At 48.7% G+C, this 18,705-nt stretch overlaps 1 protein-coding gene across 1 annotated transcript in view; it reads right to left on the bottom strand.

Moving 5' to 3' along the window:
• Positions 1-3,446: 3,446 nt before the first annotated feature.
• The window catches only part of EMILIN2 (elastin microfibril interfacer 2), a 50,423-nt gene continuing 35,164 nt past the window's right edge, over positions 3,447-18,705 (bottom strand). Inside the window, exons 5-8 of the mRNA XM_081078700.1 lie at positions 9,551-9,958; positions 8,354-8,386; positions 7,445-7,573; positions 3,447-4,620 (exon numbers count right to left, since the gene is read on the bottom strand). Of these exons, the coding sequence (XP_080934826.1) occupies positions 4,283-4,620; positions 7,445-7,573; positions 8,354-8,386; positions 9,551-9,958 (908 nt within the window). The 3' untranslated portion in view covers positions 3,447-4,282. The remainder of the gene's footprint in view (positions 4,621-7,444; positions 7,574-8,353; positions 8,387-9,550; positions 9,959-18,705) is intronic.

The raw sequence follows: 18,705 nt of genomic DNA, 5'->3' as shown, positions 1-18,705 counted from the left end.
TGAAGAAGCATTAGCCTCACGCTGCTTTCGGGGACGGCCACACAGTATCTCAGGCGGGCAAACTGGGCTCTTCTCAGTCATTCTCTCGGTTGCTTCACTGGTGAAAAGGCCATGGCCCCTCTCCCTCTTTCCAACTCATCCTGACTTTAGTGTCTGCCTTGTTGTGCACGTGTAAGCTGGAGCGCCGTGGCGTCGGCATCTGTACCTTCTCAGGAGTCGGGAAGAACACGTGTGGGCCTGCGTGCCCTGTGTGTGAGCTCTCTGCCATGCTTAGACGCATTTGCATAGTTTGCAACTGTAAAAGAGAACCTTACTACTATGATGTCCAAAAATAAAAGCTGCTGACGGTCACAGGGAGAACAGTTGAGGGACAATAGCCCGTAAATGACTGGAGATGCTTGAGCCCATTCTGGGAGGTGCAGGCAAGACCTAAAAACAGGTCAGGAGTAAACTTTTTCTCTTTTTGCAAGTTGATGAAAACAGACTGTTCCAGGGAATTTGAACATCTTTTCAGTATCACATTTACTCTGGGAAGCCTTGTTTCCCCTATTCTAGAGCATGCTGGGTTTAATGAAACTAGTTAAAAATTGAGTTTTTGTTTAAAGTAAGTACTCTTTCCAGGTGAAAACTAGTTTTTTTGGTTTGTTTTAAAGAAAGGGAGAGGGAAACTTTGCTCTTTTAATTTAATAATTATAGTCGATGATGAAGTATTTGATTATTGGACAGCAGTGCCATTAATGTTTTAAAGTTGTCAGAAATTGATTGTAAACATCACTCCAGTACTTAGTTATGGCAAAGACAATTGTCTTAAGATAAATGGCTCATATTTTGATGCAGTGTTTGATGTTCAAAACAAAATGTTACAATAATAAACAAACGTAAACTGAATGCATTTGACTCTTTCCTTCAGAGGACACTTAAACCATCTTCTGTGTACTCTTGCCAAAAATTGATAATTTCCATAATTTAGCATTTTGATCTTTGCTGACACTTAAATTTGTCTACAGAAAGGACTTCTTTTTTGGTGCTTATTTTTATAAAACCTGACTCCAAAAGTGAGGCTACACCCTCAGGAACTAGCCTCTTTGTAGGTTTTGCCAGGGAGTGATTCATTCATACATATGTAATTTCTGGTGTGTTCTCACTGGTATCCTCCAGGCGTGTTTCCATCCCACCCCTCAGCAGTTCAGGGGCCCCCTGAGAATCCTGCTCAGAACCACCCCACCTTTCATTAAACCTATCCTCAGGCTGAACACTACTTAGCCATTCTGATGTTTTCATCAGCGTAGGAAAGTCAGCGTGATCTTTGATCAAAAACCACATCGCACATATTATCTAAATGAGCGTCTTTTTATCCTCCCAGGTCGCTAGGCCCTGCCTGATGTAGTATGTGCCGAACACGTTGAGTCCCAGAAGTCTTCCTTGAGAGAGTGCCTTCAGGTGTGGGAAAGCTCTCATTTCATGCTTCTTTGCCATGTAATGACGGCCGGGTGAGAAGTCGCGGGAAGGCCACGGGGCCATTTGAGGTGTATTTGGGGAAGAGGAAGGGAAGTGCTCAGAGAGGTTGATTATAAAGGAAATAGCCTCAGCCCCAACAGCTTCGAGCGCTTTAGGGAGAAGCAGTGTGGGTTCCACCCTGGAGCTCTCCCAGCGCCTGTCTCAGTTCAGCTTCCTTCTGTTGCACTGTGCACCCCTCAGAGTTTGCATCCTTCCTTTTCCTTCCCTCTGACAAGGCAGTACACAGAAAACCCGTATGTATGTTTAGAAAGTGAATATATGCAAAGCTGTGTTTCAAATCTACAAGGGTGGACGTGGCTGTGTCTCTGATCACAAATACCAAACTGGAAATCAATCATGAGAAACAGTTAGGAGGATGATAGGATCACTAAGAAAACTAGATTAATGTGCTAATGTGGAAATGATTTCAAATGCAGTTTGCATCGATTTGCATTCTTTATCGCTAGGATCATTTTGTTTTCAATCATTTACATGATGCTCTTTGCTAATGTCTCATGCCGGGAACAAAAAAAAAATGTCCCAGCCCTGTCTCTGCTTACCTAAGAAGTGCCCCGGCCTTTATCTCAGCAACAACTCGTGTATTTCAGAAGTTGTAACCCTGTGTCTGATTACGTCCTAGGGCGTGGTTCATACGCCTCACTTGCAGGTACGCAGCTTCGGGACGCAGACTTCTGGAGGGAGCTGCTGCAGAGCTCCCGCAGCCCTGAGTTCAGGTGACCTCCCATTTCCTCTGTACAAAAGGATGGCCTTATGCTGTCTCCTATATGGGCCATGATCCAGCTTTCATCCTATGTCATCGTGACGTGAACACAGAACCTGCTATAATTAGACTTAAAACTTTGCCTAGCTTGAACACACAGCTAAAATTCACCTTTTTCGGTAAATGAGTTGTCAGGATGCACTGAGAGTAGGATCAAGTGTTGCTTCGTGCTTTGAAGAATCATCCATCTATGGAGTAGGGAAAAAAAGTAGTCACTGCCTTCCTGGTCCCTGCCTTTCCGCCTATCGCACATTTGCCTCCTCTGACACTGAGTATATAGTCTTTACAAGGGGGAGTGCGGGAGAGAGGGCCAACGCATGTGCATGTGCCAACTGGGTTTTCCTAAAAATGCTCCATTGCACTGCGGTGTTTTCCCATGAGTCATTTCTAGGAAGCCAGCAATACTCCAACAGCTACCTCTAGCCAATTCCCCAGCTGGAGGAAGGAGAATGCCAGTCTCCCCGACCCTCCCCCCTGCACTCCTGGACAGAGAGGCCCAGACTTTAAAATACTAAAACAGCACACTCTCAGGGTCTTGGTCACTGCTCCCTAGCTGAGGGAGGTGAGGAAGAAGGCTCCTCTCTGCAGTGTCTGGTGGTCACCCTGTAATCTCATTTGCAAGTAGTCTTGGAAATGGAAAGCAATTTTTATAGTGTAAGAGTGTCTGGTGGCTTGATTCAGACCAAGGAAACTTGTTTGTGGTCCACATCTTTCCCTGGGGCTCTAGGGGGTCTTGCCTCCCTCAGTGGCACTTGATTGACCAACAAATTTTATCAAGCTGATGCGCAGAGACCACCTCGTGCTGAGGGTCTGCCTAGAAGTTTCTGTGGCTGCTGGTCAGGGAGTAACGTGCCTGGGCTTCTCTGGAACAGAACGTGCTCTCCACGGGATGGTGCCTGCTTTTCTGAGATGAGCTCAGGTTTCAGTGTGTGCTCAGCTTTATGTTGGGCCTCCTGTTGCCTAGGAACCCAAGAGTTCTTAAAGTTGCATCTGTGTGGGCTGGGCAGCCAGCGATCCAGGCTCATGTCTGGGCAGCTGCTGATTAGATGTGAATTCTCAGCACCCCCTGGAGGAGCTCCTCCAGCTGTGGGGCTCACACGGCAGCCTTGACTTCCAAGCACATCTGGTCTGTCTATAAGCAAAAAAGAACCAAGTGTACATCGTGGCTGCGGAGGGGTAAATTATGTAGTTAAGATTAATTTATTCAAGCTTACTTTCTACAGCCATCAGAAAGTCAATCACCTTTCTGCAGTTTGCTTTTTAGCAACAACTCTCAATCCTTAAGGCACCAGATTTAAGTAATTTGAAGTGGGTTAGTGGTTTTACATCTTTATTGACACTCCCTGTCTCTGCACTTAAATTGTACATGTCATTCAAGGAGCCCAGTAAGCTGTGCAAAGAGTCTGTCATGCATCCGCGCGTCCGTTCACAGCTGGGGAGAGGCCCGGGGTGAGCCGTGGGGAACCAAACCTGGGACAGTCCAGACTGTGAGCCCCAGGTCTCTGTGTGGTAGCACGTGCCACGTCAGCACTTCAGTGTTTAAACTTCTCTCCTGCATGCATTGTATAAATAAACACAGACAGTTGGTGACAGGTTGCTCTCCTGTCACGGACTAGCCACAGGGGTCAGTTTTGGCCACGCTGCGTCCTCCCAGATCTGCATCCTGCAGCTCTTCCTTCTCCGTCAGCAGGACGTGATCCCATGGCCGGGGCCTACAGGGCAGCAGGTTGAGCCTCCTCGTCTGGCACCCTGGAGGCCCAGCTCAGATCCAGCTCACAGGTAGGGGTGTGTCGAGAGTGACAGAAGTCAGTGGCCACCTTAACCGTGGGTGTCACTCCTTGCAGCCTGCTGGGGAACTCCACAGCCAGGAAAAGCCTTCATGTTGGGGGAGGTGGTGGGGATGGCTGCAGAAAACTAGACCATTGCTCCAGTAACATACATAAACTGAATATATTAAAGCTTTCCAGTTCTTACAACTTTTTCCCCTTAACTTTCCCCTGTGCCCTAGAGGTGGGAAAGGAAAGGATATAAGAAAACCCCACTAAACGTGGAGTACATTTCATCAAAGTCCGTGTGAGCCAACCTGCCCCCAGTCAGTACTATGTTGACGTCATCTCCTGCTTTCAAGTGCACAACAAGGTGGAATGCCCCGGGGCCCCCACAAGTGTGCAGAGCCCCTTGGGGCTGGTGGTATTCCAGGAATTCTCTCTTGTAGCCGGCTGTGTGCAGCTGGGCCACACTGGCATTGGAGACCGACAGGACAGCTTCCACGTATGCGTCCCTCTCAGGAGTGAGGGTGGCTGTGATGAGGTAGCGCCCATCGTATGGAGCCGTGAAGGTCCCTGGGAGGGGGAAGACAGATACCTGTGCTCGTGTGACCCCATCTTTGCCCTTTTCAATCGGTTATCGGTCAACTCTGGGGAGGTAGCCCACCTACACCCACCCAAGGACAGACCCCCTTAGCGTGCACTGCTCTTTGTCACTCACTCAGGCCTCACTGCGAGACTCACTGTCTTCTGTGTGTCACATCCAGAACAGAACAACTACTGCAAACCCCTGAGCATTTGGTGTAATTAATATACTTCACCTACACCCAGAGCAGCCCTAGGAAAAACCTGTCCCTTAGCATTGTACACAGTCCACAGAGAGAACTTGGCAGCCTTGCTGGAAGAGCGCTCACTCCTTGTAACATTTCTGGCAACTGGGTCCACCACCCTTTGCAATGCCGTCTATACCCCCTGTGCTTGGTGAAGATGCAGGGCTGAGCCCCCCTCCCTGAAGGTGCAATGGGGAAGCGAGCCACCCAGACCCTGGTTGCCTCAGAGTTTTCTCCATCACCGAAAGCACCTCAAGGCCAACGTAGCCTCACAGCTTAGCTGCTGGGCACAATATCCACAAAATACCTAAGCTGCCTCCTGAGAAGGCAGGCCTCCCAAAAACCCACAAAGCTTGTCACTAACACAGAGAAAGGCCACAAGCAGCTCTCCCATGGAAGAGCCAGTCTCCCTGCACTGGACCAGTCTACAGGTAGCATCCACTCATGCCCAGAAATAAGTTGATTTTCACTTAGCCAGTGACCCATAGGTCTGGGCCTGGGAGGGCAAGGAGAGTGGTGGTCGGAGGTGGGGAGACGGTATGAGCAAGAGGAAATAAGGTTTGTCCATGTAGATACTGCTGCATTTGCAAAGCAGTAGCAACTGTGTAGGTGGCTTCACAGCCAAAAGGGTCAGAGCCCACACCAAATGCTGACAGGACCAGTCACTTCCCCTGAGCTCGGGGAGGACGACACATGGAACATGCACCACAGGCCAAGAGCTGACAGAAGGGTGGGCCTGGAGCTGAGAAGGACTCGCAGGGGCCGGCTCTGCAAACTGCCCTGAAAAATGCCAGGCCACCCAGCTCCCTTCCCCAGCTTTACTAGTAAGGAAGCGAAAGCTCCAGGAGCATGTCCTGAGGTGCCTGGGTGTGAGGACAGACCCGGTCCCAGCACTTTGGGCCCCTGGCCTTCATTGCCTCAGAGTCTGCCTGAGGTGAGGCCTCCTCAGGGTCACCCAGAATTTACTGAGGACCTGCTCGACAAGAAGGGTTCTGCACTGGCCATCCCAGGGAGAAATGTGGGTCATCGTCCCTGCTTGACAGAGTGGACTAGCAGTCACCACCACCAAGGCAGCATGGAACGAGGGCTTCTTCTGGCTCCAGAAGAAGCCCTACTTGAGTTGAAAGCAAAGCAGCATCTGTCACGCCCCAGCCTTCCTGCCTCCGAGCCTCAGGAGCGGATTAGAAACAGGGTCCTGCGCTTCCCTCCAGTCAGCCTGGAGGACCCAGAGTTCCATGCTTCCTGGAGACTTGAATGCTCACTAACACTTGTCCTAACCACTGTCCTAAGAACAGGCAGGATTTACCATGTTTCCCCAAAAATAAGACCTAGCCGGACCAACGACTCTAATGCGTCTTTTAGAGCAAAAATTAATATAAGACCCGATATTACATTACATTACATTTACATTTACATTTAAATTACATTACATTACATTACATACCGGGTCTTAAAGTAAAACAAGACTGGGTCTTATATTAATTTTTGCTCCAAAAGACGCATCAGAGCTGATGTCCAGCTAGGTCTTACTTTCAGGGAAACACGGTAACTAGACGGTGGCCAGACAGGGAAGACGGGAGGGTGACGACTAAAAACTACTCAGAAGGAACTCGGTTCCATCTCCCAATAGCCTCCCAGCAACCCACCAGCCGTCACATACGTGCAACCCTTTGAGGACCCATGTAGGCACCTCAGTCTGCTGGCACTTGATGGTCCCAGACACTGGCCTCTCCTCAGTATCCGAGCTCCTCAGGAAAAACACCCAGGCCACCTGGGCCCTCAGCAACCGCCTCAGGGCTCTGCCCTGATCCGACTCAGGCACACCTAGAGCTCTTCTTCCTCGAAGGTTGCCAGTGGGCCAGGTAGGGAATCATGCCCCCTAGGGGGACATCAGTGGGCCAGGCAAAGGCCTGGCTCACCTTCCCTTTTACACAGGAGACCATGTCCATCCACATCTGACCTGATGGGAAGGGCTCTGCTTCCAGTCCCCAGAGACAGGAGCCCAGGCTCCCGGGTGGTGGGGTGGGGGGAGGGAGGAAACCTGTGCTGCAGGAACCTAGGGTGACCTCTGTCCTTACTATTCTCGGGCTGGGGCAGGCAGAATCCAGGTAGCTAAAGTGGTTCTGTTTCAGAGCAAAAGACCCCACACAGGGCTGCCTTCTGGAGGGAAGGCTGTCCCTTTCTTGGCTCTGTCCATCATAAACCATGACCTCCTGAAGGAGGCAGGGTGAAGTGGTCTCCTGCCTGTCCTGTCCCAGGCTTTGAGGACAGATACCGAGAAAGAGGGCCTCTCCGTGGCTGTGGCTGGGAGAGCCTTTCTAACAACCTCCACAATCACATGAACAACAAGTCCCATGGCAAGGGCTGATATGCTGACCTCATGACTGGGAAATGTCACTGTACACCCACCCACCCTGCTGCCTGCGAGCTGGAAACCTCTTCACAAAAACCCACAACGAGGAACAGCAACATTGCCAACCACCCCCTCAAGTGCTCTCAGCTACTAGGGCATCTCTAGAGTAATGCCCACCCCCCCAGGACCCCAGAGAGTGCGCCCCCTCAAAACTTACCGGTGCTGGGGTTATACACGTCCCCGTCATTGACCAGCACTTTGTTAAAGAGGACAACACCCCCATCGCTGGGGAAAGGCTTCTGGGTGAGCCCTGCAGAGAAAGCCACCAGAGAGGGCACCGGAACCCCTGGAACAGAAGGACACAAGTGTTCACAGGGGGACGGATTCAGCACCTGTTCCGAGAGGCAGCCTCACCAGTTTATTTTGCCTTTAAGTAGGAAAGCACCCAGGGACACACACCGTCCTCACCTGAGGGCCAGATGTCCCTTGTCAGATCAGCAGAGGGGACAGCTGGGCAGTTGGACAGGCACTTGCTGGAAGTGTGTGTGAGACTGTGTGTGTGACACTGTGCATAAGAGATTTTGTGTGTGTGACATGGGGGGGTGGCGGGCTAAGGCAAGAATGTGGCAGGCAAGAATGTGGCAGGCAAGAATGTGTGAGACTAAGAATCCCTCAGTGAGAGCAGACAGCATGCGATGCTGTGTGTGAGAGGTAGGGGGCTTTTGGGTGGGGGCTTGGGGGAGGGCAGGGAGTGGGTAATGAGAAAAACCTAGGGAGCTGCTTACTTATTGAAGAACCAATAAAACCTGGACTCCCAGGAAGCAGGTCAGGGCCACACCGGGCAGAGGCCCACCCAGTGGTCCTCGGGAAACTCCATGAGCTGGGACAAAGCATGAGGGAAAATTCTTTGTCTCAGGCATGACTCTACCCTCTCTGGGGAGCAAACCTTGTGAGGAAGCTCAGTCCACTGCAGTCAGCAGAGGCCCTATCTCATGGTTGCTGGGTGGAGAAGGGCTGGGCCCCAACCTCCACCCACACCAACAGACTGTAGGGAGGAGGAAGGACATGCCGGACAGAGGCTGCCAAGGAGAAGCAGCCTCCTGCCCTGGTCTCCAAGCAGACGTACCTGGGGAGGCTGCAGGAGGTGACTTGGGGTATCCTGAAAAACAAAAGTGGAATAGAGTATCAAAATCCTAAACAGCATCTCATTTTTTCAGAGCCCCTCTTTTTTCTCCCTGCTCCTTACACTATTTCTTTAAATAGACATAAAGCAAGGGCACCCACTCCAAGCTGCCTTCCTAGTACCCAGTGTGCCTGCTTCCTTGCTTATCCCTCGCCAGAGATGGCCCTGAGGGTGAGCTGGCTGGGGGAACGTGAAGAGAAAGATGCGATGCTGGGGCTTCTCAAGCCAGGGAGGAGATCTCGAAAGACTGAATCAGACTCACACATGCCAACTACCATGCTTGCCCTCTAGGAGTGTTTGTTCACAGGCTTCGCCTTCAGCTAGGCCACATGCAGTGTTTGTCACACGATAGATGGAGGCATGGATGGCAGACAGTAACCCAATAGCATATAACCATCCATGATCTATGAAACTAACAGAAAACAAACTGTCCAACACCATTTGTTTGCAAGTCATAGCCCCGAGCCTCAGTTTCCTCATCGGTAATTTGAACTAATATCAACTTCACAGTGCTGTCAGGAGGGCTATAGGAGATCAAGCTCCTGGTTCGGTTCCTGGCACGTGGCGGGGATCCCACAAATGCTGGCTCCCTTTTCTGTCTCCCTCCTGCCTTTGCCCAACACCATCACCTCACCTCCCACGAGGCTGTCCTCCTCCAGCCTCAGTACTCGGGGGTCCTATTACTGTCCTCACTCTGCAGGGAGGGAGCTGAACCCCAGGTTAGGAAGCTGCCCCAGGTCTCAAAGCTTGTGATGACACAGCTGGAATTTGAGCCAGAACATTCTGGCCTACCCACTCTGGCATGCAGCTGTCTGCTGAGAAACAAGCTCCCAGTACACACTTGGCTTCCCAGGTACACTTCCTGCTGGGAAGATCGAGCTGCCCCGTGGCCCAGGGAGTCCAGCCCAGGGGGCAATTCTAAGTATAATTTACTGCACTGTCGCTGGGGTACCCCAGCCTCTGGGGATTCAATTAGCCCTCAGCACCTTTGGAGAGCTAAATTTTGGACCTTACACCCTGAAGGCTGGACCCTGGACCCACAAAGCCCCTGCAGCAGGCCCCTGAGGCCCAGGCTGCCCCTCCATTCATTCTCATCCTCTGCAGCTCAGATGTGCCCAGCAGCGGTGGCCATGGACTCACCTGGTGCTCCTGCGAAGCCTTCTGCGCTGGGAATGGGCACCTGCCTCGTCTGGCCATCCACCCCCTGAGGCAGGCCCCTGCCTGACATGCCCATCCTTCCTGGAGGCCCAGCCTCTCCAGTCTCCATTATGACCCCAGTGGAGCCAGGCAAGAATGGCAGCCCTGTCCAGCCGGGCCATGCTGGTGGGGGCAGTGGCTGCAGAGGTCTCTTAGGCAGAACAGGCTGCTGGCCTGTGTGCAGCTGTTGTCCAGGGTCCTCGGGAGGCGGGGATGCACTGGGCTTGGGCAGCAATGGAGGGGTCAGCTCTGGATAAGATGGCTCTGTGGGGGCCTCTGCCGGCTGAGGGGGCTTCTCTGGGGTCTGCAGATCCTTCCCTCGCGGTGGGGGCGCTTCTGAGGGCTCCTCAGCTGAGCATTTGAAAAATGGAAAGAAATACACAGAGTTAAAAACCTCAGGCTCGACTGCTCAGTCACAGCCCCTCTGAGAAACTAAAAGTGTGTGCCTAGATGGCTGCCCCTGGAGTAGCATCAACAAAGCTGTGACTGCCCCGAGGAACACAAGAGCAGCCACCACAGCCTGGGGACAGCTTGCGTCACAGCTTCGGAAAAGACGTCAGGTCAAGCTGCCCTTGGGTGGCCCGGAAGCCTTTGAGAAGGGCTTTTGGGGCCTGCAAGCCCCAGGAAGTGGGATTTTCAGCCTCCCTATACGATGGTTGCACTCTTTAAAACAGTACCATTCTTGGCTCCAGCACCCAAAACTTCCTGACTTTACTGCACAATGATGCTCCAGATGTTATCACAAATTACTGAGAGGAATCTGCTGCCACCAGCAACTTGACATTCTTTTAAACAAGCTAGTCTTGGGGGTCACTGTGGACAGCTTCACAAGCCAAGGACCTTCTGGGCACAGACAGCAAGGTGACCCAAGCAGGGGTCAGGCAACTCTGGCCACCTCTGCAGCAAGACCAGGACCCGAAGGAGCAACAGCCCTTGCCTGTCACCACAGGCAAGATTCCCAACCAACGGGATTTCCACCCCTGCTCAACGTTTGCCTTCCATCCTGGGATGGTGCTGTGACACAGCCGGGAAGCTGCCACCCTTTCCTCCAGTGAATACCTTCCTGGAACTAGCCTTCCAGGAAGCCTTCCTGAGGGCCTCCAAAGCATCTAAAAATAATTGGGAATGGGCAGCTACCACCCTCAAAAGCCATTCCCCATCTCCTCAGTCCCCATGATGCCTGCAATGCTCAGGTTCCAAAGCTATAAATTATGTTCTGGCAAAGTCAATGATTGCATTTTGACCCACTGTCTAGTTCAATTTTAAAACTTACTAAGGTAACTATGGCATATCAAACACATGCTCCCCCTCCACCCACAGAGCCAGCTTGCTCATCCACCTCTAGCCCCAAAGGGAGGTTGTTTCTGAAACAGCCTTTCCTGACCAGTGCTCCATGAGAGAATTAAGCCCTATAGAGAATGAGTGGAGTTATCACTTTCTCAATTCTCCCAAGGTTAATACAGAGCTAATACCATTCTAGATGCAGAGAAGAAAAGTTAATTCATGCCAATCAGTGGGACGGCAGCAGGACTTCTCTTCAGAATCCTGGTTAAGAAGGGCTGGGTTAGACAGAGAAATAGGCAGAGGGATTCCAGACATAGAGACACCAGCCAGAGTGGGGGACAGGAGTTGAAACAACAGTCTGAAAACACTAAGTCAAAGTTTACTGAATTAGGAGCCCAGCCCCCTTCCCTTGCTCAGCTTCTAGGACGCTTGTTTATATCTCAGGTCAGAGGTAGGAGAAATCTTCAAATTGACTCCACTGTGAAGTCCACAAGCATGAAACCCTATCTACGCCTCACCTTTAAATGTGAACCACAGTTAAGATCACTTGAAGTACAAGGAAAGCCTCTAATGTGAAAGAGACCAAAACGAGCCATCCAACCAACATTAATGAAGAAGAATTCTGAAGAAACAGACAATAAAATAACAAGAAAATAAACATGTAATACCCTCACAGAAAATAGAAGACACCATCTAAGATGCAAGAATAGATGGGTATAAAAAAGGCCTAATCAGAGAATAAGGGTGAGCCTTTGCTGATAAAAATATGCTTGCCAAAATAAGAAAATTCAATGAAATTTTGGTAGATAAAATCAAGGATATCTTTTAGAAGGTAGAACAGGAAGACAAAATGATGGCTAATAGGAAGGAAACCATAAGAAAATTAGAGGGTCAACCCGGAAGTCTTTCCCTCACCAAAAAACAAAAGATCAGAAAAACTGGAATGAAGGGATGATGAGGTAAGGAGAGAATTACCAAATAACAACACACACAATTTCTCAGGACTAAAGAAGATGAAAGATCCCAGCACAACTATTGAGTAAGGCATAGTCAGAACACTGAGGATAAAGAGAACTGTTCAGGGGAAAAACATTTTTAAGTGACTTCGAATGAGAAGGGGGTCATCCGGCTTCTCAACAACAGTATCAGAAACTAGAAAACAAGAGAACAACGCCTTGAAATCTTAGGGGAATATCATTGTTAACCTTGAATTCTATACTCAGCCAAAATATCTGTCAATTATCAGATTAGAATAAAAACATTTTCAGATATGCAGTTTTCAAAACAAACAAAACTCTCTCAAGTACCCTTTCTTAGAAAGCTATTGGAAAATGTGCTCTACTGAAACAAGGGAATGAGCCATGAAAGAAACATGAAATAAAGAAAAGGGTCTCCAACCAGAAAGAGGTTCAAGAAATTTCTATGATGGTAGTGAAGGAAATTTCAGAATGAAAGTCTTATAGCAAGTTTAGAGAATAAGCAGTCCAGAATGCATCAAGAAGAGAGAGAATTCCAAGAAGGAGATTCACTTGTTTTAAGAAATGGAGTTGACAAGTATCTGATACATTTTATGCTATGGAAAATTATATGACAGAGTATTGCAGGGTGAGAAAAATACAAAATATACAATAAATCTAGCAAATAACAAGGCAACACTACTATGAAAAGCAAAACAAAAAGCAACATAATCATATTTAGCTATTATTGAGCTGTTTAAGTTCATAACAGCATAAATATTGATTTGATTTTTGTGGTACAACTCTATTGGAAGTAAGAGGAGGGGAAGCAGGGAGAGACATGAGAGAGTCTAAAGTATAGGCTGTCTGTAGCTGATAAATGATATATACATATACTTTCTACATACTACATGCAATATTTATATAGAGAGATGTCTAAAGCTAATAAATCAATTTAGAAATATGGAGGCAAATATCAGGGGCAAAATAACAGCTGAAAGAGTTGCACACAGTTGCCCCTGGAGAGTGAGAAGGGTAACACGGAAAAGTGTTAGCAGCAATGCTGATTTTCATTATAAGATTCTCAGTACTATTTTACTTATTTTTATTAGAGGTAATTGTAGAAGACACCAGGGCCTGTTTCTACCCCATCACTTCCAATCCAAGCATGCTTGACTCTATTTCTTGTCCATCTTCTGTTTCCTCTTCTTCACTCTGTTTCCCCCAGCTCAGAAGTTATCCTTCCTCCCAGAGCACACCCTTCTCACCCTTCTGACCCAGCCCCCACCTCCCTTCTCTTCTTGGAGCTGCTCCAAGCAACATCACTCCTCTCTTCTCAACCCTCTTTCCTTTCTTCCTCCTCATCAGCTCCTTCCTTTTAGACTAAGTTTAGTTGTCTCCACTCAAAATTTAAAAGTAAAACATACTTTTCCTTAGTCCTACAACCCTCAGTGAATTACAGTCAGCAAAGTACCTTAAAATAGCAAAGTCCAGCCCCTTAAACTGGTCCTTCTTTTCTTACCTATTCCCATCAAACCCTTCAAACCAACCCTGTTTCTTTGAAATCTATGAGCCTTCTCCTGGTCAGCTTATCCAGGCACTCAGAGTCATATTTTACTCCCCCCTCTCCTTCTGATGATTCTAATTCTGAAATATTTTTGGCTCCTTCTACCACACCTTTTTCACAGTGCTCTTTTGAAAGCATTCTAGTCGCCTTTTCTCTGCCAAATATCTTCCATTGTTTTCCACTGCTCATAAAATTGAATCACATCTGCTCTGTCTGACACCCTGAGCGCCCATCACCTGGCCATGTCCTCCTGCAGGCTTCGGCACCCTCACTGGTGTCCAGTTCTCATCTGAGCTTCATTCCTTTATGCCTTTGCTTTTGTTGTCTGAAGTCCCTCAACTGCCTTTTCTGACTACCTCACTGAGAGAAACACACGCATCCCTGAAGTCCCAGCTCAGATACCACCTCCTCAGTGAAGCCATCCTGGATCTGCCCAGTAGGGCTTGAACAATCCTGCCTCTGAACCATAAAGCTCTTTGGGCCTCTAAAGGCCCTTTCAATTTCTTATCTTTCCTCTTGTGCTGGGTGAAGAGCACTTGAGGACACATTTCAGGGATCATTTATCCCCAGGGCTAAGTACAGGGCCTAGCACAGGACATTGAGACATTTAAGTGTTTGGTGAATAAAAGAAGGCTGGAAGTATGGCAGGTACTACGGGCCACACCCAAATTCCTGCCAGCCATTAAATTGGGCACCCTAATTTTGCCAATAATTGCCAATCTAGGGCCCTATTAGGCCAGTGCTGGTAAAAAGAGACAGTGATAGTTCTCTCTTTTATAGTCACCACTCCCTCAGCACCCAGGATTGTCATACCAGTGGAAGGCAGAGGGGAAAGAATGAACAAATGCAATGCTTAGGCCAAATATCCTGCACTAATCTCCTTGGGAGTCTGTCCACAAGTGCTGTGGAGAGCTCAGTGCTCCAAAGCTCCCATCACTTCCCAGCAAAGACAGTACCAAGAAAGCTGCACTGGACCTGGACTGACCCCAGCCTTGGCCTCTCCAGCTCACACTCACTCCACGGCATCATGTGGTGTGTCTGATGTGCACATTTATTGCAAGCTGAACAAAGACTGGACAGGATTTTGCTCATTCTGGAACGATAACTCTCTGGCAGTCAATATCTTTCTGAACTGAACATATGTTTGTGATTCAGAGAGTGACCATTTGAATTGAATTCTTCATAAGAGCCAAGTTTTGCTGCTCCTGCATTTACTGGTGAGGAGTGGTAAGGAATGGATCAGCCACACATGTACTGGCTCTTGTTCTGGGACCTTGACCCATGGCACGGTCATGATGCCAACGTGTGGCCTGGTGCCACTGTCATGCGGGGTGTCATGTGGGGTCTCTGGTCCCACACCCCACATAAGAACTCAGGACATGGTTAGGCCAAAAAGGAACACCCAGGGAGCCATAGATAGGGGAGTCATACTACTATAGTCTCGCTGGCGGCTGAGTAGGAGACACAGGAAGCAGGAGCCACACGATCCGCAACCCGCCATCCTAACTGCAATCTGCACTTGCCAGCCCCCATCTGCTGCTAGCATAGCCACAGCAGTTATATTAGTGGCTAATGGCTAACCAATAATAGCTAATGGCCAGCTAGTCACAGCTGATGACCATCTACTGCCTGAGCCAGCACCTCTCCACGTGAGGCCGAGAGCCTGGACACTGCTCTCTGGGACCCTGTCCCTACAGCCAACATGAGCAAGTTGGGCAGGGCCATGGCCTTCACAGATGGACCTAACACCCGGTAGTCAAGGCCACTCCCTCTCCTTTAAAGTTCTTATTAAAAACCAATTTCAACTTTACTAAAACAAAAACCATCCTGAGAAAATCCCCAATAATCCACGAGGCCGAAGTGCTAAGTAAGAATGCACATCTTGCAGCTGATTCTATCTCACTTTGCTGATAGAAGCCTGCGTTCTGTCTCCTGCAGCTGCTAGGAAATCCTGCAGGCAGGCCGGTTGCAATGGGAATCTAAATTGCAAAAATTAAGGTTCCTTAGCATGTTTCTGGCAACTTGGTGGTGTCTTGGCACAGAAGGGGCTGCATGGGACAGACACTGGTCTTAGACATTAGAGTCAGTGTTTGAGACCTGGCTGTGGGAAAGCAGCCGAAACCTCCTGAGTTATCAGCCTCCTCTATCACACAGGATAAACCTGCAATACCTCCTGTCACCCAGGCAGAATTCGGTGCCAATAGATGAAGTGATGGGTGCGGGTAATATGGAAGAGTGAAGTGCAATTCATTAGAAGGCCAGTGGAGGTGAAATCTGATCTGCCTGGAGGCAGATCCAGAGAGTGTGTCCACCGACCAAATGCTGCAACTATAGAAGTCTGTTAAAGACGTCAATCAAGACTTCTGGCTTAAAAAAAAAAAAAAAAAAAAAAAATCCATCGAAATGCTGACATAAGGCAGCTAAGTGGATGGACGGAGGATCTTGTCAGAGTCGATTACCACACTGCGGCAAAAGCTCAGTTCCTGGGAACAGGCTCACATGCCACCAGTGACAGGTATGACAAATGCCTGCTCATCAGGGAGCTCAGAGGAACTGTGAGGCTACAGTTCCTGAACTGAACAGGCATAGGGTGGGCTACGAGAAATGGGCTTCTTGAGGAAACAGCTACTGATCTTCCCCGCAGGAAGGCTGAGGTGAGAGCAGGCCAGGAGGTGTGCCCTCTAAGTGGAGGACACAGGGGCACACGAAATGTTCTCAGGCTGAACACATAACTGACAGAAAATCTGAACTGTTCTTTTGACAGCAAAGAAAGGGAAAACGTGTATTCACTGGAATGGTTCTACTCTGAGCAAATGGCAACCTAAATGCTGTTTCTGGCTTTGGTTGGAATGAAGAGGAAAAAAAACCCCTCAAGATTGTACAAGGGAGCCCTATGTTGGTTACATCACAAAAGGGCCCAGATTGACTCTTCTTCAAGGGGGCAGAGCCAAGTGAGCCGAGCCAAGAAAGTGAGTCCAGACGTGAACACACAGAAATCTCATGGAATCAGGCAAAAACGGGTCTGCATTTCTAAAAAGTACCACACGGAAATATAGATACAACTTTAGTTGCATGTGTTAAAACCTGTGGCATTACATTTAAAATGGAAAGTAATTCACTATCTGAATCCCAGAGGGGAACTCCTGCCTATCTGAACATCAGCATCACTTGGGAATTTCTTTTTTTTTTTTGTAGAAATTCACAAGCTAATTGTCATGCAGGGTCTCTGGTCCCGCTCACCGCATAAGAGCACAGGATATGGTGAGGCCAAGAAGGAACGCCAACGGAGCCATAGATAGGGGAGTCATATCACTATTTCTCACTAGCGGCTGGGTTGGAGACACAGGGATCCGCCATCCGCTTCTCTGCAACCAACCAACCAACCAGCCTAGCCATGGCAATTATATCAGTGGCTAATAGCTAACCTGTAACAGCTGATGTCCAACTAGTCACAGCTGATGACCATCTACTACCCGAGCCAGCAACTTTCCACGTGAGGCCGAGAGCCTGGAAACTGCTCTCTGGGACTCTGTCCCCACACTAATTCTAAAATGTACATGGAAATGCAGAAAGGATCTATGTTACCTGATTTTTCATACTTACTATAAAGCTGCAGTAATCAAAGCGTACGGAGATACAGATCAATAACGAACAGAACAAAATCCGTAAGTGGATTCCCACAAGCACAGTTGCCCTTTTGTTGATGGCAAGTGTCAAAGTTGGTGATTTTCTTCTCTCTCATCACCTCCCTCCTCCCCCCTCTTCTCCCCTTCTTTCTGGGCACAGCTAGTCCTGGGTAGTTGTCTCCTGCTGCCTCTGAGGTGGCCTTCCTTCCACTTCCAGGACCAGAGCTTGGAGTTTATTATTTTAATTACAAATTTGATTACAAATTCCTGGGTCTCACTTCATCCCTGTTGAGCAGGAATCTCATGAGTGAGCTCAGCAGTTCTTATTTTTTTTAAGCTTCCAGAGGATTTTGCATGCAGCTATGGGAGAGTTCAGTCCTCAGAACACTGTACTTCTAAATTCAAGGTTAAGATGGAGAAAAGCAGCTGCTATTTACGCCAACTAAAGAGCATTATAAAAACCAGATGCCCACAAGGTCAAAGAGTGCATGTTGTCTGGAGTCAGCATGGTCCCAGTGTATGCAGTTTATTCAGCCTTTATATGTTTATAAAACTCCAAATCCATCATGCTGTCTTAGACCTAAACTGGCCCCAAACTCAGCTGATTTTAAGTTGAGGGCCAAAACCATCCTTATATTCATATCAGGCTACTCTTCCCCTGGCCAGCCTTTATGGTTAAATACTTGAAAAATCCATGCTTTTTCATTCTTACACATCTTGCACATCTCGATAAATCAACTTGATAAAGAAGGAATTCTTAAATCTGTAACACTCCTAAATGAAACGTCATTAATATAATTCAAGTACTATGAGAAATTACCCTAAGACATGATGTGGGGACAGAGCCAGGAGTGCAGTTTTTAGGCTCTCGGCCTCACGTGGAAAGGTGCTGGCTCAGGTAATAAATGGCCATCAACTGTGATTGGATGGCCGTCAGCTGTAACCAGTGAGCCACTGGCCACTGATATAACTGCTGTGGCTACGCTAGCAGGAAAATGGGGGATAGCAAGAAGATGGTGGCTGAGCTAACAAGAGTGGATTGCAGTTAGCATGGCGGATTGCAGCTAGCAAGTGGGGTTGGTTGGCAGAGAAGTGGATGGCAGGTTGCAGATAGTGTGGCTCCTGCTTCCTGTGTCTCCAACCCAGCCGCCAGTGAGAATATAGTGGTGTGACTCTCCTATCTATGGCTCCGTGGGTGTTCCTTTTTGGCCTCAGCGTGTCCTGCGTTCTTATGTGGGGAGCGGGACCAGAGAACCCGCATGACACCTTGCACGACACATGAGCAGAAGAAAGAGTGGGCAATTTGGAAAAGGAAGTAATGCTTTGTCACTAGAGGATGTTGAAACCATACTGTGGCTTCTAGGCAGGCATGTCCCTTCTTGGAACTGTGACATAGGGAAAGAACTTCCCTGATGCACAGAAGTATTCATCTGCCCACCATCCTCAGCTTTCGCAACACCAGGAACTCCCCTTCTCTTCCAACTGTAAGAGAAGTAGCAGAAATGCTGGAGTCCAGCCAGGCTCAGCACCTATGTCAGAACAGGAGAAGGCTGAGGTGTGCTGAGCTGTCCAAAGTGCAGTGCAGCAGAAAACAGACTCTGCCTTTCCGCCTCACAGGGGGGGCAGACACCAGAGCTGTCCCCACCCCAACAGTGGGGAAAGATA

Source organism: Rhinolophus hipposideros (assembly GCF_964194185.1).
Source record: "Rhinolophus hipposideros genome assembly, chromosome: 17".
NCBI classification, from domain to species: Eukaryota; Metazoa; Chordata; class Mammalia; order Chiroptera; family Rhinolophidae; genus Rhinolophus; species Rhinolophus hipposideros.
The sequence above is the reverse complement of the archived record's forward strand: the minus strand, read 5'-3'. Positions and strand labels throughout refer to the sequence as shown.